At 37.8% G+C, this 26,658-nt stretch overlaps 2 protein-coding genes across 4 annotated transcripts; one reads left to right on the top strand and one right to left on the bottom strand.

Annotated features, from left to right (window-relative positions):
- The first annotated feature begins 1,400 nt into the window (after positions 1-1,400).
- Positions 1,401-12,092, top strand: LOC114820329 (CMP-sialic acid transporter 2). Of its 3 annotated transcripts, none has more exons than XM_029090905.2 (16): positions 1,401-1,974; positions 2,519-2,725; positions 3,417-3,533; positions 4,082-4,138; positions 4,440-4,517; positions 5,049-5,093; positions 7,852-7,911; positions 8,106-8,228; positions 8,392-8,469; positions 9,178-9,247; positions 10,059-10,166; positions 10,374-10,507; positions 10,678-10,757; positions 11,137-11,182; positions 11,270-11,332; positions 11,709-12,092. In XM_029090905.2, exons 2-15 carry the CDS (start codon positions 2,558-2,560, stop codon positions 11,318-11,320), a joined length of 1,215 nt encoding a protein of 404 aa, XP_028946738.1. In that variant the 5' UTR covers positions 1,401-1,974; positions 2,519-2,557; the 3' UTR covers positions 11,321-11,332; positions 11,709-12,092. The 3 variants fall into 3 exon arrangements, with proteins under 3 accessions (XP_028946738.1, XP_028946740.1, XP_070666492.1); XM_029090907.2 differs by having other exon boundaries at positions 1,652-1,974; positions 2,519-2,655; XM_070810391.1 differs by having other exon boundaries at positions 1,673-1,974; positions 2,089-2,725.
- A 9,809-nt stretch (positions 12,093-21,901) lies between these two features.
- LOC114820447 (uncharacterized) lies at positions 21,902-26,629 on the bottom strand. Its single transcript, XM_070811461.1, has 4 exons — positions 23,836-26,629; positions 23,614-23,742; positions 22,907-23,511; positions 21,902-22,813 (listed from the first exon to the last, which is right to left on the bottom strand). The coding sequence occupies exons 1-4, from the start codon at positions 26,627-26,629 to the stop codon at positions 21,902-21,904; spliced, it is 4,440 nt and encodes a 1,479-aa protein (XP_070667562.1).
- Between the last annotated feature and the right edge of the window lie 29 nt (positions 26,630-26,658).

The raw sequence follows: 26,658 nt of genomic DNA on the forward strand, positions 1-26,658 counted from the left end.
GCTAGTTTGAGTTTGGTGTATGAATTAGGATGGATGTAGGGTTTATATGGACAAAAAAAAGGATGAGGTCGTGGATAATGCCACGTGACACTACATGATTGGTTGAAAATCTTATCAAAATCTATTCTAAAGGATTGTAAATAAATAATGACATGTGGCGCATTGGGATTGGTTCAAAATCTTATCAGAAATATATCCACAAAACAGTACTTTCGGATAATCAAGACAAATTCTTTAATAAGAAGTTTAGGGACCTGTTAACCCATAACCTTTTTTTTCAACAATGCATTAAAAAATGTGACACAAGCCCATATCCAATAGTGGGCTTGGGATAGGTGAAATGCCCAAGCACACATCTGCGATAAGTTTAGAGGAAAACTCGCGGTCAACATAACATTTTAAACACCTGTTGTCGAGCAGCTTCAGACTTATGCGGAGCTCCTCCATTGCCTCAAAGATTTATCGACCACTACCTCTTGACACAAAGAAAGAATAATCTGGCCCAGTAGGCCTATGTGTTGAAAGAAGAGAAAAGGCTACAAGCAGATGAAATGCTTATATCGTGAGAGGGAACATAGGGTGACATCATGACTTAGTTAAAAGGGACTCATTAGCAAACGAACAAGCCACTATATAAAAGAAGAGGGAAATCTAGAAAAGGAGGTTCAAGAAAACAACTGAAGAAAATACATTAAGAAATAGTTTATGACAAACCATCCTTACCCAGATCACGACCCACAAAGGTCTGTATCACATCATTCTTTTCCAATCTCCACCATCGTTTATTAATCCTTGGACTTTACCCCCTTCCACGCTACATTTGTAACCTCATGCAAACATAATATTATTGCAGTAGATGTAGCCTGGTTATGAGTGAACCATTACATGTCTTTGTGTCCATTTATTTATTACCCTTTTACTGAATATCAAACCTTATACTCTAAAACCCATGATATTCACACATTTAAACCCCTAAAAAACCATTGTTGAAACAGCTTACCAGATTTTGGCATTAACATTCATATCATAGGGATTCGACATGAAGACAGAGTGTCGGCTATCAACTACCTGATGTACTCCCCCTCCTCTTTTAACTGGGCTTGGGACTAGCACTGTAAAATAAATTTACATAGAATTCTCCTACACATCAAACATCGTCCAAGAACAGTTATACATGTTTTAATTATAGTGGTAGAAATTGAATTGATTCTACTTGCCAAGCTTCAAATTCACCTAGCTGTCAACTTTTAACTCTTACCTACAACCAACTACTTTGACCACAATCAAATCAAAACTCAAAAGCTCCATTATTTTTTTCTTTTAATTCCTCACATGATGGAATAATGATGGATGCCAACAGAGCTTACTTTAAAAGTACAACAAATTGAAGCGAAAGAAACATCTAAACCGAAAAAACAAAACCAGAAAATATAGCTTAACTTACCAGCACCCATCCCCTGAAGTTAACCATCTCATTTGTCACCGACTTTTCACTTCCCATTTTCCACCCAACCCCGACATCTCATTGGTCCGTCACCATTGGCCTAGCGTCGGTCGGTGACAGCTCCCCAGCGAACAAAGACCGTGTTTGTGTAAAATCAAAGCAAAAAAAAAAAACAAAAAAAAAAAATCATTAATTATTAAAAAATACATTTCCGGAGAGAGAGAGAGAGAGAGGGGAGAGACTTAAACAAGCTCGCTCCTTCTTTCGTTAAACATTCCCCGCAGAATTCATCTTCTCTGTGCGTTGCATTTTCCTCGCATCTCTGGGAAATTCGAATTCCCATTGAAGTACCAAAACGAGGATTCGAATTCGAATTCTCGCCTTCTCCACTTCTCAAATCCCTTCTGTATTTTCAATCGGTTTCTGAGAGTGGTGGGAATTGCTGTGCTTCTGCGACTGTGGATCTGACCCAATTGGAGCCTCAGATCAATGCTCTGTTCGGAGGTGATTTAGCTCCCGTCATTGCTGCGGTTAGTAACGCTCGAATTTTCCCTTTTTTTAGCCCAAGTTTTGGTTGAGGATTCGGCAAGATCTGAACTCAGTCTGCGTTTCTATTCTTTCTGTTGTTATTTGATTCGATTTAGGGTTTCTGTGAGGATTGTTAGCTGGATTTGTGGTCTCTCTGTGATTCCGGTTGTTGTAAGGGCAAGATCTGGTTGAATTATACTGATTTGTGAGTGATAAATGAGTTGGTTGAGGTGTTTGATCGAATTGAGCTGCCATTTGCCTTCCGTTTGGTTGCAAAGGAAGTGTATTAAAAAAAGAAATGAAACTGAAAATATAAAGACCGTTTGGTAATGTGGTCTTATTGGGGATTGGAAGGGCTTGTTGATTTGGTAGGTCTGAACTCTGAAGTATGGATTTTTTATCCTGTCGTGCGTAGTTCGTTATCAATGGTTATGTTGCAATTAGGCCTATACCAAAAATTCACGAAGAATGTTTATTAATTTTTAAGAGGGCATGATATTATGAGATGTAGTGTTAAATTATGGATTTTTTCTATGTTTTTTGTAGTTTTTGATCATTGTGTAGAGTGCGGACTAGGGGAAACTAATGAAGAACGGGATGATAGAATGTAGTGTATGCCATTCAAAGATTGTTGCCCCGAACTCTAAAACTTTCTCCAGGGCCTATGACCGCCACAAGAACAGGTTATCATCCAAGCAACGTGTTCTCAATGTACTCTTGGTCGTTGGTGATTGTATGCTTGTCGGTTTACAGGTTTGTTTTCATATTTGATCATGTTTTGCTTATCTTTCATGGGAATCAAATGATTGATTACACGGAGAACTACTCAACTTCAAGTAGAGAAGTTTATAAGAAATGATATATGAAATCTCTAATTTTTAGAAACGTATTTGATAATTCAGCTTTCCAATATTTCTGCATGACTGAACATGTTTGAGCATGTTTTCGCAACTACGAAGGTTGCTAACAATGTTATTGTTGTCAGCCTACAATATCTGCTGTTATTCTCCTATAAACCCTCAAACTAGCACAAGACCACCCCTACCATCCTCATTCCCATAGCTTCTGCATTATTACAAATGATTACATTGCCATCCATCTTTATTTTCATCACTATTACATTAATGGCTCCAGTAATTTAGTTGAATTTGATCTCCTGATTCAACATATCTGTTTAATTTTCTTGTTTTGGACTATGAAGATGATTACCATACATGTTAGGAAGCATATTAAAAGTGAAAACAAGTTCATCATTCATATTGCAGATATAGTCGCACTAACAACTGTTTCAAACAATCCCTTAGGAAATCTATTATTGCTTGTGAAAACTTGATATGAGTTTATGAAGTAAGCTGCAAACCGTTGCTATAAATTTTGTGGACGGTTCTTCATCCCAATTTCATTATTACCTGACATGCTTACTTTTTTGTATTTTTGCTATCAGCCTATCCTGGTTTATATGTCCAAGGTCGATGGAAAATTCGAGTTTAGCCCGATTAGTGTAAACTTTTTAACAGAGGCAGCAAAGGTTCTATTTGCTGTCGTTATGCTATTGTTGCAGGTATGTCAACAACTTCCTTTTGTCTCCCTTACTTAAATGTGCACGAAATCGTCATGCCATATGATAAAAAAGTTAATTTTCTATGAGGAAGATATCAGATTGAGTTATTGTTATTCCCTGGTGCTGTTAAGTTCCAGCACCTTCTAGGTGTTCTGGTTCAACCTGGAATAAGGTTCCATATGAAGTTTACACAAAATTTTGACATGTCTTGTCAATGGCATCAACTCTTGTATTGTATGCTGAGGTTCTGAGATGAGGCTAGAAAATACGTTAGTGCCATGTGAGGTGCACTTGGGTGAGCGCCCGTTTATGCGTTGGTGATAACTTAGGAGCTCCCACCTATTGAAGATAGTAGAATTAATTATGCCAAAAGGAAAAACTTGCTTGTGTGTTGTTTGCAAGTTGGTTATGGAGAAGAGAGATGTCTGATGGTCATAACTCTCACATTCTAGATTATATTAGTTGACTTTTGCAAAGTACTAATGACTTCATTTCCTGATGGACTTAGTTTTCTTTTGTTCTTATTGACATCTTGGTTGATTCTGCAGGCTAGGAATCAGAAAGTTGGGGAGAAGCCTCTTCTCTCAATTTCTACATTCATGCAGGTTGTCTTTTCACTGTGTGACAATCGTTAATTTTTTAAGCTCTTGTTTCATAATGTTTGTCTGTTTGTGATATTGTAACAGATGGAATTTGGGCACTCCCTTAGTTTGTTCTGTATGATCTGTTATTAGGAAACTGTATCTTCTCCTTTTACACTGCAGTCTGTTTTCTTCATTAAATAATTTCTTGGCATCTGTGTTTGAACTATCTTGCTTAGTTCATAAGCTTGCTCATATTTGGAGTTTATATGAAAGCATACATGGTAATTTGTGATCCAACAATATTTGTTTTTCTCCTTTGCAGGCAGCTCGCAATAATGTGCTTCTTGCTGTTCCAGCATTTCTCTATGCTATTAATAACTATTTAAAGTTCACCATGCAGGTATAGTTATTTCATAGATCCTCTTAGCATGCATCCATGTGTTGTGCTGGCGTATGTGGTTAACTTACCAAATTTTTGCATGAGTGATGGACTTGTGCTATGACCTATATAGTCAAATTTTGATATAACCAAGAAGTTTAGCTCTAAGGGTTCTCCCCCATGTTTGAAGCCCTTTGAAATGGGTGTGGAGTATCTTGCAGGTCTACTTAGAAGTAGTATTTGCAGTGTTTAGCTAAAGAGGAATGATCTCACAAAACAAAGACAGTAAAAAATGGGGACACATTGTTTAGAGATATGTTGTCATGCACTAAACTTCGTGTACAACATGATATGGTCATACCACAACTGCTTAGTTCCGAGCAGTTTTATTGAATAGTATGGGCTAACAGAATTGGCCATTCCTTAGGCTTCATGTAGTACTGGGTCATCCAAAGTTTATACTGGTCTCCATTGGAGGTTACCCATTCATTGAATTTGGAGAGTTCTTTTACTTAATTATAGTCCATAAATAATTAAGCTTTTTTTTTGCAGCTATATTTTAATCCTGCAACTGTGAAGATGCTGAGCAATTTGAAGGTAACAGTATTATTATCGGTATCTTAGTGATGCTAACGACAATTTCATGACTTGATAGGAGCATCAGTGTTATCTAGAATCTCAACAAACAACTAATGTGATTACTCAGTAAATTAAGGCATACTTTAAATAACAAACAAGCTTCATATCATAATAAACACGTGTATCTTCAATGCATGAAGATGGAATGCGCACATTGGCTTGAAACGCATGTTTTGAAAACTTTTCTAGATAAACCAGGGGACCTTATCATAATTATAAAAACCCCTGGAAGGGAAGATTCCCTGAGTTCTATCTCTATGAAGTCCAAATTACAGGCCAGAAGCATTTTCAATCCCAAAGTTCATGCATACCCACCTCTAAATACTGAAGAATCTTTCTATTTCACCCGACCCTAAAAACTGACAATTCCCAGCAATCCGAAAGAATTTTTTAGTTTCTTGTTTAATTGTTTCTGATTTGTATCTGACCCCTTTTGGATTTTAACAAAAGGGATCCCTCGTAATAAGTATCTCTCTCTCTCTCTCTCTCTCTACATACACACACATCGTATACTAGTATATCACAGAATAATCTGCACCCCTGGTGTTGCTTCCACAGAAGTAGCTTGGGATGCATATTTTCATCCAGCATGAAGAGATCAAGGATTATTATATTGATGTCAGTGAATGTATAGGTAGCCCAATTTATGGATATATTGATAAATATATTGTAGTTAGTGGATATATCGACCATAAATTAAAAAATGGCGAGTAGGTTCTTTAAAACATGATAACTTTGAATAAACTTTAGGAAATGTTGTGACAATTGACAATGCATACGTTAGGCATGCATTTGGATTTCTTTTTTTGGTTAACAAGAATTGTATTACTTATATATAGCTAGCATTATAGTATAGTGATATTTTTTTTCATTTGTAAGTTGAATGTATTAAGTTCGACTAAAATGACAAGTTTAATACCTAATGTTGACCTAACACTAATGAATTAAGTGCTTTTAAACTTCCTTTTTCTTTCTTCATTCCTTTAAATGCCAACACCCGAGTAACGAATCCTTTGACTAGCTGAGAAGTTTGAGGGTCTTCCACTCTTTGAGTTGCGTGATCCCAATCCCAATTCTTAAGGTAAACTAGCAAAAGCATTCATTAAAACTTTGAAAACAGTGGTTAGAGTGAGAAGCAAAAACAAGAACAACAACAAAGCCGTATCCCACTAAGTAGAGTTGGTTGTATGAATCTTAGAATGATTACGCTTGGTTTTGCGTCAAGTCTTCTGTTAGCTCCAAGTTCTCCAAAGTACCCCATGTCTTTTTTGAAAGTTTATTTCTAAGTCTTCCTAAGTCTTCCTTTACCCCTTTTTCCCTTAGCCTTTCTCATAATTGCAATTTTCTAACCGAAGCATGTGCAGGTCTTCGTTTCACATATCCAAACCACTTTAACGGATTTTCTCTCATCTCATCTCATCTTCAATTGTGGCCACTCATGCTTTATCTCGGATATACTCGTTTTTAATCCTGTCCTTTCTCATGTGGCCACACATCCAACGAAGCATTCTCATATCCGCTACACATTTTTGCACGTGTTGATGCTTGGCTGGCTAACATTCTGTGTTATAAAGCATTGTTGGCCGTATTGCGGTCCTATAGAAACTTTAGTAGCATACAACGGTCGCATAACACACCCGATGCACTCTTCCACTTTATCCATCTAGCTTTTATTCTAGTGAATTTTAACGAAAAGCTCCCGGTACTATTCACTTTAACGAAAAACCACATTTTTAAACTAAAAAGTCAATCCTGGTACTATTCACTTTAACCTTTATTTTGTCCTTATCGTTAAAACTCAAAAGTTTTCAAGCCCTCTTCATTAGTTTTCCTTTTATTCTATGCTTGAGATCTCCATCCAATTTTTCATTCTTTGCTAGGACAGATCCGTGCCTTCGCCCATGAGCGGTAGGTCTCGGGTTCGAGACTTGGGAGCAACCTCTCCATAAATGGGGGTAAGGCTAGCCGACATTCACCTCTCCCAGACCCTGCGTAAAGCGAGAGCCTTGTGCACTGGTTACGACCTTTTTTTTTGTTAGGACAGATCCAAGATAACGAAAATGTTCACTCTTTTGTAGTTCTTGATCTCCAATCCTCACCCCTATCTCATTTGGACCCCATTCCCATTGAACTTGCACTCCGTATACTTTGTCTTTGACCTACTTAGGCGAAGACCTTTAGATTCCAACACTTCTTGCCAAAGGTTAAGTACTCCCTCCTGCGTTACATCTATCAGCATTATATCATCTATGAAAAGCATACACCAAGGGCTATCATCTGCGAGAGACATACACAAAGGGATATCATTTGCGAAAGGCACACGCCAAGGAGTGAGAAGAAAATCACCGAAAAAGAGTCCATCTCTCTTGAAACTATCCGATATCCACCAAAATTTCTCAAAAATCTTCCAATTGTGACCAGTTATACTCCAAATAACGAAATTGAGTCAATATTTCCAATTTACCAAAACTTTGGAGATTTTCGGCGAAATTGTGGACATATATTGCCTTACATCCGTATTGATTGTTGGTAAGTCAATTTTGCTGAAATATGGGTGATATTTGGGTGATATCGGCGATTTTTCAATCTCAGGAAAAGATAAGCTAACAAGGCTTTGTTTTGTTCACTTAGTTTCACCTGTAGAAATCCTGCAGGTCTCCTTTTAAGGAGTTAGATATGTCGTTTTACTTCAACAAGTATGACTGTGGACATGCAGGTGTTGGTGATTGCTGTTTTGTTGAAAATGATAATGAAGCGCCGATTTTCAATAATTCAGGTTAGTACCTTTCCATTTGTTCATCTCTCCAGCCAAGAAGAAAACATTTTCTTTTACTCCAGCTTTTCTGTTCTTTTCCTGTTTCTACAAACGGGGAGTAGTCAGTTATAGAACTTTGGATGATCTTATTTGAACACATTCCTGTGGGTGCTATGATTGCTATATCTAATCAAACTGATAATACTTTGATACAGTGGGAAGCCCTTGCTTTGTTGCTCATTGGAATTAGTGTAAATCAGTTGCGATCCTTACCCGAGGGTTCCACTGCTTTAGGTCTTCCAGTTTCGACGGGCGCATACATCTACACATTGATCTTTGTAAGTGATTAATGATAATTGTTGTTTCTAGTGGTGACGTCCTGTTTAACAGGCACCTTTAGGTGCATAACTCCTTTTACTGGCTTGAACAAAGTATTCTTCGAAATTATGATCCAAGACATTTATATGCATGTTGGAGACTCATCTCAGATTCATCTTACAGGTAACAGTTCCATCATTGGCCTCTGTTTATAATGAGTATGCTCTGAAGAGCCAATATGACACAAGCATATACCTCCAGGTGAGTTATAGGACTTTTATGACTTGTTTTTATGCTAAGGCATGAAGGTAAGTGGGGTTATTATTATTCCAGGATGTTAAGGAATTGATTTTTCTAGAGGTAGCAAATAGCCATTTGCTTCTATACCTGTAATTTGTGTCAATACTTACCGGAGTTGGCCTAATCTATCATCAACATGGATCTTGTTTACTCGGGTTGCGAATTTTATTTTTGGTGGAGCTATCTGTTCAGTTTCTTTAAAATTATCGTAGTGATATATGGATATGGTTGTATTTGGGATGGAATTTGAAAATGATGAGCATGCTATAGTCTCTTGGTACTTAGTTGTCCCATATAGTTGAAATGTTGCCAAAGTGTACAAGGAAAATAAGACAGTTTGCCTCAAATTTTCAGTATTTCACTGATGTTGAAGCTTAGTACATGCGACAGCATATCGCCGAGATGTCGGCAACAAGGTGGAAGGATATGCCTTTACCCTTAAACACTGAATATTTTTAATTATTGATTATTTTGCTTTGTTAGACGTCTAGCTTCATCTGTGACCAATTTGCTTCTGAACCTAGAGTTTCTTAAACCATATCTTAGCAACTCATGTGTTTCATTGTATATCCTATGTTAAATTTAAGTATGGACGGTTATTGAAGAATGATAAATATAAGTCGACAATTTATTGTCTTCATTTTAAGTCGTCTTCTTTTGGCTTTGCAGAACTTATTCTTATACGGGTATGGTGCTATATTCAACTTTCTAGGAATATTGGTAATGGCCATTGTCAAAGGTATGAACAACACTATGTTTAGAGACCACAAAGTGTATGCTTTGCAGAACTTATCCTTATTTAGTTTTCTTGATAAGTAAAAACATTCTAAAAGAAATTCCCACATACAGAAGTAGTACACAGTAATTAGAGACCAGAAAGTGTTATGTCATGGGCTCCATAAGTGTTCACTACTAAGGCTGCCGTGCACTGATATTGTCCCCACTTAACCACCTAGGCCCAATCCCCTGGGTGGTATCAAGACCAATGGACCTCAGGCGTGGGGTTATCTCAAAAGGCCTTGGTGCAACTAAAAGCAGAACACCTACCTTAGATTATTGTTGTACTTCTCCGATGTGGGATTTTCTTCACATCCATCTTGGCTTGTATCGAGCCAACCTTTTACACCCTCACAAGGCATATATAAAATCCAAATGCGGTGAAAGGAAGTTTCATTACTGCGCTCAGAATATCACCTTATTTTATCTTCAGCTATTTAAGATGGCTCAAATAGTTGATTTGTTTGCTTTTCTAGTTAACCACGTGCTTAAGGAAAAAAAATGGGATTATTTGCAAAATTTCTTTATTAGTTCCTTTAATAAATCTGGCATGTCATCCGGAGATTTTCTGTTCTATTCTCTTCATATCCTTAGTGATATTGACCAATCAAAATGGTTTTGGATAGAATTATTGTCCAGTATAGTTGATTGGTATAGGAGGGTCCAATTTACAGATAAGAACTTCATTGTGCTTTTGCACAGTGCTATTCTGTTAAGGAAATTTATGAAATAGGTGTTTTGAGTTGTAACCTCATGTTGTTTGAATGTTTCAGGTCCAAGTAGCTTTGATATCCTTCATGGTCATTCAAGAGCTACAATGTTTCTGATAGCTAACAATGCAGCACAAGGAATTCTGTCTTCTTTTTTCTTCAAATATGCAGGTTAGTTTTCTGCAATAGCCACTTCAGGTTTACATGTCATGCCAATTTGGTATGGAAGTGCTTGCTGTATTATGGAGATTACTCCTAAGTACACTTTAATAGCGAGATTCTGTATTCAGCTTATGATTTCATCACCTGTGGCACTTTTTTGTTAAATTTCATTTTCTCGTCACTCATTAATCGAAGGATGCCATTCAATGTTTTCAGATACAATTCTAAAGAAGTACTCGTCCACTGTGGCCACTATCTTCACAGGCATAGCATCTGCTTTGCTGTTTGGTCATAAATTGACTATGAACTTTGTTTTAGGAATTTCTATAGTCTTCATCTCGATGCACCAGGTAATCTTGATAAATGAGTCTTCTTTTCTTCACTTTAGTTGTTAATAGCATGAAAATTTATTTTCACAAGAAAAAAATTGTATAATTTGGAGAGAGCTTTCTTTCGATTCCTCTTTTGTTTTCCTGATCACATCGTTTTCTGGCCATTGTTCTTTTGTTTTTCTGTATAGTTCTTTTCTCCCATTTCGAAAGTCAAGGAGGAGGAACAAAATGGGAAGCTAGAAATGATAGATGTCGATGATAAACACAGGTATCTGCTCATTCTTCTTGCCCAATTGTCATATGGGGTAGTGGTGTGGGACGGCATCATTAGTTGGGAGTTGATGTACAGATTACTGTGTTCATGTTGTATGCTTGGCACAAACACCAAGCCAAAGTGTTAAATATTTTACTGTTAGGCGCTAACAAGGGTAGGCCACTAAGGATAATGATTTTAAGAATTTTATGTACCTTCGAAGTTTTGCCTTTTCTATAGCACATATAGTATACATAAATCAACCAAAAAGAAATCAACTATGAGTCTGGATGGGGATATAGGTGAGAGGCTAAAGGAGAAATTCATGGGGGGAAAATTAATTAATTTTTTCTACTCATGATGGTTAGTAACGTAGGTTGTTTTCTTGATTCAGGTCAAAGGATTCCTTTGTTAATATGACAGCAGGGGCAAATGAAGAGGTTAGAATTGCAAATTACTGTCTTGTAAATATTATATGTTTATTTTATATTTGCCTCGCTCTTTTCTTACAAATTGACCTTTTCCAGGCTAGTCATCGGGTGGGCCCTGATGAGAGACAGCCGCTTCTTCCGACCTAAAAGTTTTGTGGAGTATGTTTTGCTCTTTAACTAGTTGTTGGATACATGCATCTGCTACATATTCTACTTAACCATGTCGACCGACAAATTACCATTACCAACAAAACCATGCATCGAACAGCAATTAACTGGACTAGTCTTTATGTTTGCAGCAATTAAATTAACTGTCATGTCCAGTACCCAGCTATATAGATCTTTTATTTTCCCTGTTGGGAAGGCTAGAGTGTGCAAGTAATGTTTTACGAGACATGCGAGAAATTATTTAGTTAGAGAAGATAAATATGTAGGAGCCTTCCTAAATGTCATTACTGTCAGCCTGATATCTTCAATTGTAGCCGGCATAGCTGACGTTGTTCCGTGCATAATCAGACTTTGTTATTTGATGCAGGATTCTTTTTCTTTTCTTTGAAGGAATTCTTTTGGCAGGAATTGAAATGATACGAGAGATTAAGCAAATCGAGATTCCTCAAACATTCAATAAATTTATCTGAGAAGAGATACTTTTCTACTGTTTTCCGGGGATCCCTTTTCCCGTGTCACGGGGTTTCCCTAAGTGGGTGTCTAAAGCGGTTCATAAATGAATTCGGAGGATACACGGCGTTAGGTTATCCCAGCATTTCGCTGCACAAGATTGATAGAGAAATTAGTAATATGTTGTCAACAATTATTGGATTCCTACATGCACTTTACTTTAGCTTACCAATGTGATTTGTAATAGCATTCTTTGTATTATTTACCTTGGACGACATACATATTTCACCCCCAATGTCAACTTTTGAGTTTTTCTTTTTTGTTTCGCACTTTCTTGGGACACATTACCATGAAACATACCATTAGATTGTCATCAAAACAAATTCGTCAACGCGCGGCGTCTCGGTTCATGCACTCTCATGTGTAAATTGTTCTAGCATCAATTCCTTTGCAGTCTTGGCTAATTTGCCTCATTTCAATTTGAGAATACAAATACTTTTGGTCACCATTGCTCGTCTCAACTCGATCTTGAGATCCTAATGAACTACAAGCAAACACTTCAATAAATAAATGGTTGTTCAGTTACGTGCGGCCGTTAGGTCACCTATTTTGAGTTATGGACGCACAAGGCCAAAACATGTGTGTCAGCCGTACGATCCATTGTAACAAAAATTTGTCTGAGTAAGCTCGAAATCACCCTATCGTATTAGATCAACTTATAAGAACGTCAAATACTGCATCTCACATACCAAGAGGAAAGTAGGCGAGCCCAAAGCCATATCTACAGGAAATCTTCAATGTTCAAGCATTTTCCTGCATTCCCCTTGCCAAAACACAAGAGACCATCTACCGTAACATATCGACTTTAGGTTCTGCTAGCAATGCTCGACGGCCTTCGTCTTCTAATGCAAGAAGAGATGCATCTTCCACTTTCACCTATGAAAAGAGGAAAATGTCACACAAACGACAAACATTAACTATCGAGGAACTAAGGAGGGCGAATTTCTAATAGGAACAAGCATTAACTATCAAATCTATAATTAAATGCAAGATTCTAAAAGACACTAGGCCCTAGTCTGGCAGTAGTGCCTAGGCGGATTTAAATATATTTATTATATATCGTATACAAAAATGTTTATTTATACTTAAGAAATACATAATTGTATTGGAATACAGAAATTACAAAATAAAATGACATATAGATTATAAAGTATTATAAAATATTGAATACATGAGGAACAAACATGTAATAAGTGTTCATTCAAGTATTCAATAAGTCTCTTGATGAGTAGATTTTATATTATATATTTTACCATAATCTTAGTATATTTTGGTTAATATTTTGGAAGAATTTTGATACTTTGAATTGTATTTTCAATATAGGACTTTCGACTTCCTCTGGAGCAAAACAGGATCAAATGGACGAATTTTGGAGTAATTCCAGTTGGAGGACGTTCGTGAGTCACTTAGCTTGATCGTATCAAAATTTGGGATTTTTCCACCAAGCGGTTATTTTCTGGCGATGAAAGAAAGAAGCAATGCGCAGTGCTGGAAAATGACGTTTTTGGGCTTAAATGACGTTTTTGGAGCCCAAGATGACCTCGGATGGGTTCGTGGCCTTCTGGAAAAGTGTTCAGAATATTCCAAACATCAAATCCAGCTATATTGGGCCAGTTTTAGAGCAGCTTATGGGCCAAAACGTGGCTGTTCAGATTTTAGACGAATTTTACTATTTTTATTTAGGGTTTTTATTAATTTTAGTTTGCTAGGGTTTGGGTGGTGGCTTAGCAAATATATTGCTTAGCCGTCTACAGTTTTAGAGGACGCTTTATTTTATGCAATATTGGAGACAGAGAGAAGTACTAGGGTTTTGAAGATTTTCTACTTGAAGGTGTTTTCAATCCTTTTCTTAATAGATATTTCTATGATTTCAGTTATGAATATGCGGAACTAATTTCTATTGCTAGGGTGAAGCCTTGAGCCTTAGCATGAATATGTGATTTTTATTTAATTGCTTATGATTGATTGCATGCGTACTTTGAATTGTTAATCACCGGGATAAAAACTATCTAATTGTTTTAATGCCTGATCACCATTAGGATTTTTAGAAAAGTAATTTGATGCAATTTTGGTCGGAAGGCTCCCTGAAATTGACGCTGGCTTCTTGTGATTAATAATTGTAATTTCTTTTAGGATGAATATCACGTCTTAAGGATTGCATGGTTTTTCAAAGGATTTTCATAAAGCATAATGAGTCTTTCATGTTTAGATTTGATCCGAACGTCCGGACGGGTTGCATGTTAGATATACGTTCTATATTGGAGGTTCCAAGTAGAATATGAATTAGGAAAATCTAACCTTCAAAGTGGCATGTGTAGATCATAAGTAATGGGTAAAAATTCATAGGATTGCTAGGTGATGGTGGAACCCTAGTGCCTTCTTAATTTGATTTTCTCATAACTGTTTTCTTCTCTCTAGCTTTAATATTGCAGATTATCTATTTTAATTCATTAAATTCGTTTTTACTTTAAGTAGGTTATAAAATCAATCATCCAAATTTCTACTTTACAATCATTAATTAAAATCTGATTTGTTTCGAATTATTTAATAATCCCTGTGGAGAATGACCTTGCGAGATCCGTTTATACTACAATAACCTTGTGATTCTTGCAAGTAAAATAGAAGGTTTTTATCGCATTCACATGAGTAGTAAATATCCCTATCATCTCTTACATTTTATTGAAAAAAAAATAAAATGAAAAATGAAAGTTATCGATTTTCTATTTGAGTGAGAGTTGCGACCTAGGTGGGTGCCTAGACGGAGCTATGTGACGACCCGTCCCTAATTCTATGTTTTTACAAATTTTAAAAGCATAATTTTATAAAAAGGGCCTTAGAGGCGAGGATATTGACTTTTGTGGACCAACGTTTAGTGAGACGTACGAAATATTTCTATAGCGATCCAAGGTGGGTATATTACTATTTTATATCTTCTTTATATCTTTGCATTCAAACTATATTATAATATAAGGTTATTTGAGAGTAAGGAAAAAAGAAAAAATTAAGAAGGGAAAGTTGCCTGATGGCAATGAAGGAGAGGAGAGGAAGAGAATGGCCGAATGGGGAGTGGAGAGAGGAAGGTGAAGACCAACCAGAGAAGAGGGGAAGGAGGGAAAGGAGGGAGAAGAAAAAGGAGGGGAACGGGCCGAGTTCCTTTGACCCGCGCGATGACCCGGTTCCTTTAGTGTTTTCCGATAGTTTTCCGCCCAAATTTCCGGCTTTCTTCAACACCCCCCCCCAATCACCACCAAGCCTCATCACAACATCCTAGCAGCTAATTGTAACCAAAATTGACGAGTTTTAATCCCAATATTGGAGAAAACCCACCGACGGGTCTGGGTGATTCTCAGCTTCGAACCACCATTTGTGAAACAATTTCCTTAGCTTGCCACCACCAATAGAACCTCCATGAACCTAGAAACAAAGCCCAATCAACCTTGGAGACGTTGGAGCTTGTATGGAGTCAAATCAAGAACCACCCACTCTGAGGGTGCCAACGGGTTTTAACGAAATTGAACCTCTTCCCGGCCTAATTGTCCTTGGTCACATGTATGAAAGTTGCTCCAATCATTGAGACCTACAATTCTGTAAATTTTGGTAATTTTTGGAAATAGTTAGATTTTTCGGCGAGTCGGGACGGCTGACCGCCACCCATGGCCGTGCGTGCGGCGGCATGTGGCTAGGGGGCCGTTGATGTTATTCTTAGGCTAATTAGATGCCTTGAGTTTATTTTTGGTAATTGTATGACGTAGGTTGATTGTTGGAATCTAAATTCTCTACGTTACGTTAATAGGTCATTGTATGAATCGATGATCCGACCGTTGGATCGTCACCAAACTTTAATACGTTATAATACGTAATATTTGAGGCCATAGGAACTTACGGATCGGGAATCCGATATACAGATCTTCCTAAATTGGATTTGTAAGTTCATAAAATAAAACGTTGACCGCCACTTGAATTTGTGATTGGATGAGATCCAACCGTTGGATCGTAGTGGAACTTTAGGATGTTGTTCTAGAAGCATAATCTGGATCTTTAGAAGTAACGGATCGGAAATCCATTATGCAGATCTTCCGGATTGAATTACGTAGGGATGTGTTTTATATAAATTAACTCTCAGACGTGATTTGATAATTGTTCTAGGCAATGATGGTTCGTGACGTCTCGATATTTGTACTAGGGAGTCATAGCGCGAACCTCAGGTAAGTGGGTCTTTTCCTTTATATATATATATATATATATATGATTGATAATTCCACAAACGGTTATAAATCGATTATTGCATATAATTACAGTGAATGCTTTGAAGTATTAATACGAACTACGAATGGCTTGATCCCTGTTTAGGATACGTAGGCAATCTAACGAGAACTTAGATGTAGCTATACCATAAATGAGACTAAATAATTAAGACAATAGGCTTGTTTGGGAAATTGTGCAACGTGAGGGACATTGGTGGAAAATGTGAGATTTAACCTTATGATTTAGTGATTGGATGTTGGTTATAAATCATTGTGTGAAGGATCAAGAAATTGAAGTAAAGAATCGTAAGTATTGATAGTTAGTTAAACTAGTATTTAGTTGAGCTTGTCAACGATAATTATTCCCAAAAATTAATAGTTCGGGAGCAGGGCGTTATAGATTGTACATTTTACACTACATTATTGATATATATATATATATATATATATATATATTTGGAAGCATTACGATATGGTTAAGTTTTGGATTGCATCAGGGCATGTCCATAAGTATATTATTGCGCATAATTATTGTGAATTCTTTAAAGTACGAAGGTGAACGCAGGATGCACAGATAAGTTCGAGTTAGTACATGTTGGTGATAGTGATTGCAGTGGGTATGGTTATGTCGAGATGTAATTATAGCTTATAACCCTGCACCCGGTGTTAGTGCTCCCCGAGAACAGGGCCTAGCCTTCACGTGATCGTTCACCTCCCGCACCACACGCTCACCTTGGATTCAAGGTAGGTGCCAGCGTGTCGTACAAACCACATTAGGTGGTTCCTACTCGTAGGTGACTTGCTATACTTCGCACAGCCTTCACGTGATCGTATCACTTGAGCGTAATTATTTACACCCAGCCTGTCGTACAGACCATTAGAGGTGGTTCCAACTCATGTGCATGGATATGTAATGAGCTATGGGTTCAGCCGTACAGGCCACAAGAGGTGGATCCGGCTAACATATTACTGGGATATTGATTGATGAGATATGGATAAGTCGTATAATTCACTATAGGTGACTCCAACTTATGAGCTAGCATTGATTGATGAGATATGGATAAGTCGTACAGGTCACTATAGGTGACTTCTGAGCTAGCATTGATTGATGAGATATGGTTGTAGTCGTACAGGTTACCATAGGTGACTCCGACTGACGTGCTAGTATGAGTTATTAAGCACATGATTATTTATATTGTTAATGAGATGCTGTGTCGTGGTATACTTCTGGATTTACTGTTAGTATACTTTTGATTTCATATGTATACGTAGTATGATTTTCTGGAAACTATACAGGTTTACAGCGAGGGGTTACTACCTTTGATCATTGAAATGATTTTGAAAGTCTTTATTTTGCCCAATCACACTTTTTATTTTGCACCCCTCCAGGTTCTAGTAGCAAAGTTCTATATCGACGAGGACTTGTGGCGCTCCTTGTGATGGTATAATTATTATCTTACCTCTACTGTATTTACTTATGCTCTAACGTCACGCGTGAAGTGGATTCATTCTCGCTCACCAGTGCACTCTGGTATTTAGGCATTCTTAGGTTTAAATTTATTCACATTTTTCCACATGATCACACTTTATGGCTTTGTTACCTTCTAGGTGTCGGCCAACATGGCTCGATTTGGAATCCTAGTGGATATTCTGGGTCGGGGTGTGTCAGGCTAGGCGGACGCCTAGGCAGATCTATGCGTCATTTCTTAATTTTCAAATGCCTAAAAATTAATTGGGGCGGTGGCTAGCTGTCTACCGCCGTCTGGGGATTTTAGAACAATGATTAAATGTAAGAGAGGGAGTAAAAGGATACACAAACTAAGATATGCCTAGTAGTCCAAGAAATTCAAAAAAGAGGTGGAAATCCTATTTTGTGAAAACCTGCTTGGCAAGAGCATATAGAGTGATAAATCGAGTCTTTTTTTTTTCCTGAATAATTATATGAACTAGAGTTAAGCATGCAGAAAAACTTGTGAGTGTTCGGGATTTCTTATGGGAAGTGTTGTTTGAATAATGTTTCGGTTGAGAGAGAGAGAGAGAGAGAGAGAGAGAGAGAGAGAGAGAGAGAGAGGATTAAGTTAAAAAAAAAAAAGAAGCGTAGTTGTTAGGCACATTGACACTAGGAGATGATGAAGCAAAGTTCAGCTGGGATCTTCTTATGGCCTTTTTCCTCCCAGTATGTTTTTTCTTGCTTGTCAAGTTGAACCCGCTGATTGATCATTACAATTAAAATAAAGTTTTGTTTTGTTTACATTTTCGTTTTTGTTTTCATAGCACTCCTAAAATCTCATCCTACACTTTTTTCTAGTGTATTTTTCTTTCTAATTATAGAAAGTTTGGACTACAAAATGAGATTTTTGGAGGGCCAATAACAATTTCCTTTCCTATAGGCAAACTTTTTACGCGAGTTTGTTGACCCATTTCAAGTTGTGCTTCTAAGATTTATCCTATTGTTCTAAGCATTCATCAGTTTGACTGTACACAAAACCCAACTAGACAAACTATGCAGATTTCATTAAACAACAGACTACCAAAATATCTAATAGCACCCCTGTTCTAACCTTCACTTGTACAATAATATTAAGCAACTTCTTTTACAGATATGCCTTGCGTTTGCACAAGTGTTCAGTATTTATACCAAACTGCAAGCTATGGCAGTTACAAGATATTTCCCAAATCTTATCTCTAACCAACCAATTATTATTGACACTAACAAACAACAACTACTAATAGATAGGGTGCTTAGCACTAACACTCAATCAATTACTCAAATACTAACAACATCCTATCATTACCCCACCCTAAAAAATGAACCTTGTCCTCAAGGTTAGAATGCAGGAAACTTGTTTACAAATTCTGCATAGTTTTCCCATTTCGCATCCTCCTTAGGTCGATGCTTCCATTTAAACCTCGGTCGTAGATGAACTGCCATGACCTGTTATCCTCATCCTCAATATTGCCAATGGATAATCCTCCAAGAGTTCGTCCTTTGTAGCTACAGGTAATGGAACTGCAAGAATGATATCAGAGCCCAATTGTTTCTTCAAGCAGGAAACATGAAAAACTAGGTGAAGTTTTGATGTGACAGGTAATTCAATTTTATAAGCCACTTGACCAATCTTCTGCAACACCTTAAATGGACCATAAAACCGTGGTTGAAGCTTATGAAAGGGATGTTTAGCAAGGGATTGGTGTTGATAAGGTACCATTGGCAGAAATACCATATCTTCAACCTCAAAAGATTAGTCTTGAGCCGAGCCAAGATTAGTCTTGAGTTGTTTCATCCTTACTTGAGCTGGGACAAGATTAGTCTCTCACTTTGATGTTTATCAACTTGCTGTTTCATCCTTACTTGAGCCGAGACAAGATTAGTCTTGAGCTGGGACAAAATTCTTCCCCTTTCCTCTAAGCTCCTATTAACCAAATCAATCTTAGTTGCTCCAAATTCATAAGTAGGCACAGCGGGAGGTGGCTGCCCATACGCAACTTCATATGGTGTAAGTTTGGATGAAGTATGAAAAGTAGTATTGTAATGCCATTCCGCCCACGGAAGCCAGTGAACCCACTTCTTTGGTTAATGACAGCAAAAACATCTCAAGTATGTTTCCAAACCTCTATTAGTAACCTCTATTTGACCATCGATTTGAGGATGGTAACTTGAATTGAGACACAATTTGGAGCCTTGCAATGCAAAAAATACCTTCCAAAAAGAGCTCAAGAAAACAGGATCGCGATCACTTACTATTGTGGATGGCATACCATGGACTTTGAATATATTGTCAACAAATATATGTGCTACTGAATGGGTAGTGTATGGATGAGACATTGGCAGGAAATGAGCATACTTGGAAAGGCGATCAACTACCACAAAAATAATGGTTTTACCTTTGCAAGAGGGAAGACCAACAGTAAAATCCATTGCTATATTTGTCCACATAGTAGATGGGATGGGAAGTGGATTAAGTAGGCCAAGGGAAGCCAAAGTTTCAGTCTTGTTTTGTTGACAAACTGAGCAAGCTGCCACCTATTGCATAACATCAGATTTCATACCCTGCCAATAGAAAGATCTGGAAATTCGCTTATATGTTTTAAGAAAACTAGAATGACCTGTCACTGGAGTACAGTGATGCACATAGAAAATCTTGTCCCGCCAACAACTAGATAGCCGTAAAACAATCCTCCCTTTATACTTAAGAAAGCCATTATCAAAATGGTATCGAGTTGTGGACGTGGAAGCACCATTAGAAGGTAACTCCCTAATTTTTGCCATTATCCAGGGATCTTGTTCATTATGCCTCCTTATATCATATGATAGTGATTTTACCACTTGTAAAACAAAGGGTTAAACCATAGAAAATTCTTGCAAGACAACAAGTGTTGTAGTATAGAATGGCTCAAGCAAGGTCGCTCTCCTCAGGGACTGGTATAAACAATTTATGAGCTTTTGTGTATTTAACTTAGTTAACTCTAAGAACTACACTAATTCAACGAAACTAAATACTATTGGATGTGACTTAAACACATCTAAAATGGGAATTGGCTTATAGGAATAGTGATCCAACTAAACAAAACAAGTAAATATATAAACTCAAGATAATACAAATAATTTAAGAAAATTAGATTGACAAGGTGCTAGAGTTCAACCTTTCACCAACAACACTCATACGAAGCTCTTCCAATTGCTTAAGTAATCGAAAACACATATGCTTTGAAGGTTGGGTTTTCCTTGTGTATGTTTTACTTGTGACATTCAAGTTAAAACGCATACCACTACATGCAATTTATCCATGACATTTGGATTAAATATAAACATGAATGATTCATTAATCTTGATGAAAATCCTTTTGTTAAACCATGTAATCCCTAAGAGTATGATATTTACCTTAAGAGAAATTACAATCCTCAATCACAAGAAGTATAACCAATTTTAACGTGACATTCGTTCAAAATTGCATCCAATGACTTTTCTAAGCATCCTAATGGTGAACAATCATCAAGACACATAGATAGTTTAATTTAGAGATTGAAAATATCAAAGCAAGCATGTAACAACACTTAAGCAATTGAAAGAGAAATCTACGTAATCATGTTGCGGCTCATGGCCTCACTCTAGTGAAAAGAAATTAGTTACACATAATTATTTGAATACATAAGAAATTATCCATGAAGAATCAAAGAAAGAGACAACCCTTTTTTACAAGGAGGTTATCTCATGATGCTCTTCGATCCTCCTTCCATGTGGACCTGCGGCTCCCTTATTTTTCTGCTATGTTGCTCGCTGCAACTCTGTCCAACGCTGCAACTTTTCCTTCATTTCTTATCTCTGCCGTGTGTTTTTGTCTTTCCCCTCTCTGCCGTGTCCTTCTCCTCTACTCATCCATGTGTTTTCTTTCTTTGCCTTTAACAAAAGGCAGCCCTTTTCCAAGTCACTAAGGCCACAAGTGGAAGACAAGCCTCATCCCACTTCCTAGTGCTCCACTTTGCTTTCTGATTTTTTTTCAAACACCACCTGTGGAGACAAGCTCCACTTCCAATTCTTTTGTTTGTTTTTATTATTTCCTTTTCTCCTTTTTGCTTGAAATTGATCCTAAAGCAAATTTAATTGCACACTAACACAAGGTAAGGTAAAATGAAACCATTTTAACACAAAAACATCACAAAGACTTTAGAAATGGATGGTATAAATGCATGAAATATATGAGTGATCAAATACCCCCAAACTTACATTTTTGCTAGTCCTCTAGCAAAACAAAACACAAAACAAAACAAAACTACTCAACTAAGACTTGACTCAACAACTTAGCAGCTAACTTCTCAATTCGATTTCATATATAAGTTCCAACCATGAAATACACTTCCAGTTTGCATGATCATATGGAGACTCCTTGTATAACTTCAAGCGATGTCCATTAACTTTGAAGACAAAACCAGTTTGCATGTTTTGGATATCCATATCCCCATGAAGATGGACCTGTACAACACGATATGGACCATTCCAACGTGATTTGAGCTTTCCTGGGAATAGTTTCAGTCTTGAATTAAAAAGCAAAACCTTCTGACCCGATTGAAACTTTTTACGAAGGATGTGAGCATCATGAAATTTCTTGGTCTTATCCTTGTAAATCTTTGCATTCTCATAAGCATCATTCCTTATTTCTTCTAGTTCATTCAACTGCAGCTTCCGCTTCTCTCCAGCTGCCTGGTAGTCAAAATTGAGGTGCTTAATAGCCCAATATGCCTTGTGCTCAAGTTCCATAGGCAGATGGCAAGCTTTCCCATACACCAAATGAAAAGGAGACATCTCAATTGGTGTCTTATAAGCTGTCCTATATGCCCATAAAGCATCAGTAAGCTTTAAACTCCAATCCTTTAGAGATGAACTGACAGTTTTCTCAAGAATCCTCTTGAGCTCCCGATTAGATACTTCAACTTGTCCAAATGTCTGTCGATGGTATGGGGTGGCTATGCGATGGTGAATACGATACTTGGCACAAAGGGCAGCCATGGTGCAGTTTAAGAAATGCGTACCTTCGTCACTGATGATAGCACGAGGTACTCCAAATCGGGGAAAAATAGTATTCTGCAAGAAACCTAACACCACAGAACTTTTGCATGTTGGAGAAGTTATTGCCTCCACCCACTTAGAGACATAATCAACCGCCACCAAGATGTAAAGATTGCCATGTGAAGAAGGGAAAGGTCCCATGAAGTCTATACCCTAAACATCAAATAGTTCAATCACCAAAATACTTTGTTGGGGCATCTAATTTCTCTGAGAAAGATTTCCAACTATTTGACACTTATCACAAACCTGGCAGCATAGGTATGCATCTTTGAATAAAGATGGCCAAAAGAAACTACTCTGTAAGATCTTGGCTACTGTCCTTCTTGGTCCAAAATGACCACCACATGCATAGTGGTGAGCAAACTTCAAAATGCTTTCTTGTTCTTCTAAGGGGACACACCGACAAATGATTTGATCTTGGCAATGCTTGAAAAGGTATGGCTCATCCCAAAAGTAGTGTTTTACAATGGATAGGAACTTCTTCCTTTGTTGGTAACTGAACTCTGATGGTATTTCTCCAGATGCCAAATAATTTGCGATGTCAGCATACCATGGTACTTGATGAGTAACCACTAGAAGTTGCTCGTCTGGAAAGCTCTCTTGCAGGGGCAATGAATCTGCCTCATCAGTGCTTGGATTTACTAATCTTGAGAGATGATCCGCCACAACATTCTCACGTCCCTTTTTATCTAGGATCTCCAAATCAAACTCTTGCAAGAGAAGGACCCATCGAATCAATCGTGGTTTGGCCTCTTTTTTAGACAATAAGTACTTGAGAGCAGAATGATCAAAATACACAATGTCTTTAGCACCAATTAAGTACGATCGAAACTTTTCAAGAGCAAATACCACTGCAAGTAATTCTTTTTCCGTAGTGGCTTAATTCAGCTGAGCATCATTCAAAGTGCGGCTGGCATAATATATAACATGGGGGAGCTTGTCACGTCGCTGACCAAGGACAGCACCCACAGCGTAATCGGAACCATCGTACATGAGCTCAAAAGGAAGGGTCCAATCTGGAGCTATTATAATTGGGGCTGATGTGAGAAGATCCTTCAATTTGTTGAAAGCATCATGACAATCTGCATTAAAATCAAAACAAGCATCTTTAGCAAGTAAATTACAAAGAGGACGACTAATTTTGGAAAAATCCTTGATGAATCTTCGATAAAAACCAGCATGTCCTAAGAAAGATCTCACATTCTTCACAGAAGTTGGTGGTGGTAATTTGGCGATCACCTCAATCTTTACCTTGTCGACCTCTATTCCTTTGCTTGAAATTAGATGTCCTAGCACAATGCCATGCTTAACCATAAAATGGCATTTCTCCCAATTTAACACAAGATTAGTCTCCCTGCATCTTTCCAAAACCAAAGACAAGTTATCCAAACATATATCGAAAGAATTACCAAAAACAGAAAAGTCATCCATAAAAACCTCAACAATATTTTCAACCATTCCAGAAAAAATACTCATCATGCATCGTTGGAAAGTGGCAGGGGCATTGCACAATCCAAATGGCATTCGTCTATATGCAAATGTACCAAAAGGGTATGTAAACGTTGTCTTCTCTTGATCCTCAGGGGCAATTGGAATTTGGTTGTACCCTGAATAACCATCTAAGAAACAATAGAAAGAATGACCAGCTAGTCTCTCGAGCATTTGATCAATGAATGGCTGCGGAAAATGATCATTTCTAGTGCTGTTATTGGGCTTTCTATACTCAACACACATTCGCCATCCGGTGGTCATCCTTGTAGGCACAAGCTCGTTGTTATCATTCTTCACCACAGTAATACCAGTTTTATTTGGAACCACCTGAGTCGGGCTCACCCATTTGCTATCCGAGATTGGATAAATGATACCTGCATCGAGTAACTTCATCACCTCAACTCTTACAACTTCCTTCAAGATCGGATTTAGACGTCTTTGAGCTTCAACAGTTGGTTTAGTCCCAGCCTCCATAAAAATCCTATGCATGCACAAAGCTGGACTAATGCCCTTCATGTCAGCAAGTGTCCACCCTAGAGCATCTTGATACTTGCGAAGAACTCTTAGTAATTTGTCTTCCTCCATGTCATTAAGATCAGTAGCAATAATAACAGGCAAGGTCTCGTTCACCCCGAGATGACCATACTTGAGGTGGCTCGGCAGTAGCTTGAGCTCTAACTTCGGAGCTTGCTCACTTGAAGGAAGAAATGGCTGCTTAGGCACTCCAAGGCTTTCATAAACATGTCGCCACTTTGGATTATGAATTGGTGCACTATCCAATGCAGCAATGACGTCCACCATATTTTCTTCCATAGATAAAGTAGCATCATGGTTGGTGAGGTAAGTTAACAGCTCATCGTTAGATGATCGTGAGGCAAAGTTTGCATGCACAATCCCATCCAAAACATCAACACAAAAACACTCTTCAAGTTCGAGAGGACGCTTGATAGCTTCAAAGAGTTTGAATACAATTGACTCTCCTTGCACTCTTAAGGTTAAAGTACCTGCTTCCACATCAATAAGTGTTCGGGCGGTGGCCATGAACGGTCGGCCTAAAATGAGAGGCACTTCCTTGTCTTCCTCCATGTCAAGTACAATGAAATCAGCTGGGAGATAGAATTTATCCACTTTAATAATCACATCTTCCAGAATACCCAAAGGATAGGTCACGGACCTATCTGCCAATTGAAGACTCACAAATGTGGGCTTGAGTTCTCCTTCACCTAATTTTTGAAAAACAAAATAGGGCATAAGGTTAACACTTGCTCCTAAATCAATCAATACTTTATGAAAATCAAGACTACCAATAGTACAAGAGATAGTGAAACTCCCCGGATCTTTCTTCTTCGGTGGTAGCTTATGTAAGAGGACAACACTGCATTGCTCAGTTAAAATCACCTTCTCGTATTCCAAGAACTTTTTCTTTTTAGAACATAGCTCCTTCAGAAATTTGGCATATGATGGGATCTGTTTAATAGCATTTAATATAAGCAAATTAATTTGAACCTTAGCCAACGTCTTCATGAATTCAATGCATTGTTGATCCTTGGAACGTTGTTGTTGTCGTTGTGGAAATGGCAAAGGTGGCTTGTATGGTGGCTTGTCAGAAGGTGCAAATAAACTACCAAGGCCTTTTTCCTTGTTTGCATCAAAGTTGGGTCGAGATTGCACTTTGTCACTTGCACTAGGATCTGGAATACCTGCTGCAGAATTAGCCTCTGACCGAGACTTTGCAGCTAACGGTGCACTTTCAATAAGCTCTTCTTCTTCCACTTCGGCTTCATGATGCACCACTTCTCTGTTGTCATAGCTCTTGCCACTTCTCAATGTCCGTATTACTTTGCAATGTTCCATCCCTCTTGGATTTTGCTCAGATTGGCTCGGGAACTTTCCTTTCTCTCTTTCATTGAACATGGTAGCAAGCTGTCTAACTTGAGTCTCCAAATTGCCCACTGATGCCGTGAGATTCTGAATGCTAGTTTGTGTGGATTGGACAAAATTGTTGGTGCTATTAGAGAGAGCGGACATATGTTGAACTAGCTTTGACATTTGATCTTCAAGAGATGGTTTCTTAGTCTCACTAGTTGATTGGTAAGACTGTTGGTATTGACGTGGCTGTTGGTTGCCACCCCAACTAAGATTGGGATGGTTCTTCCACCCAGGATTATATGTATTGGAATAAGGGTCACTTTTGGGTCTAATGAAATTATTCACCATATTCACATGCTTTTGCACAAGCTCAGGGTAGCTATCCTTGTTGGGGCATTGAGTGATGTCATAAGGTGTCTCACTACAAATGATGCAAGCTTCTTGGGCATTGGGCATGGAAGAGACCTGCATTAAGGCAGCAAACTTGGCATTAAAATTCTTCTCCATTTTAGCAATTTGAGTAGAAACATTAGGAGAACTCTGAGAAATCTCAAAAACTCCCCTCTTTTGTGTTTGTTCTTCTGTCCATTGTTGGGATTCAGAAGCCATCATATCAAATAACTCAAATGCTTCCCCCT

This window comes from Malus domestica, chromosome 13 (assembly GCF_042453785.1).
Source record: "Malus domestica chromosome 13, GDT2T_hap1".
Taxonomy (NCBI): Eukaryota; Viridiplantae; Streptophyta; class Magnoliopsida; order Rosales; family Rosaceae; genus Malus; species Malus domestica.

Excerpts from the sequence above, each read along its gene's own strand:
- LOC114820329 (XM_029090905.2), top strand. The coding sequence starts at position 2,558 with ATGAAGAACGGGATGATAGAATGTAGTGTATGCCATTCAAAGATTGTT. Across the intron at positions 4,518-5,048 it reads ATTTAAAGTTCACCATGCAG|CTATATTTTAATCCTGCAAC; the intron begins GTATAGTTATTT and ends TTTTTTTTGCAG. Across the intron at positions 11,183-11,269 it reads CAGCAGGGGCAAATGAAGAG|GCTAGTCATCGGGTGGGCCC; the intron begins GTTAGAATTGCA and ends GACCTTTTCCAG.
- LOC114820447 (XM_070811461.1), bottom strand. The coding sequence starts at position 26,629 with ATGGCTTCTGAATCCCAACAATGGACAGAAGAACAAACACAAAAGAGG. Across the intron at positions 23,743-23,835 it reads ATCTTTCTTAGGACATGCTG|ATTGTCATGATGCTTTCAAC; the intron begins GTTTTTATCGAA and ends ATTTTAATGCAG. Across the intron at positions 23,512-23,613 it reads CGCTGTGGGTGCTGTCCTTG|TGGTATTTGCTCTTGAAAAG; the intron begins GTCAGCGACGTG and ends AATTACTTGCAG.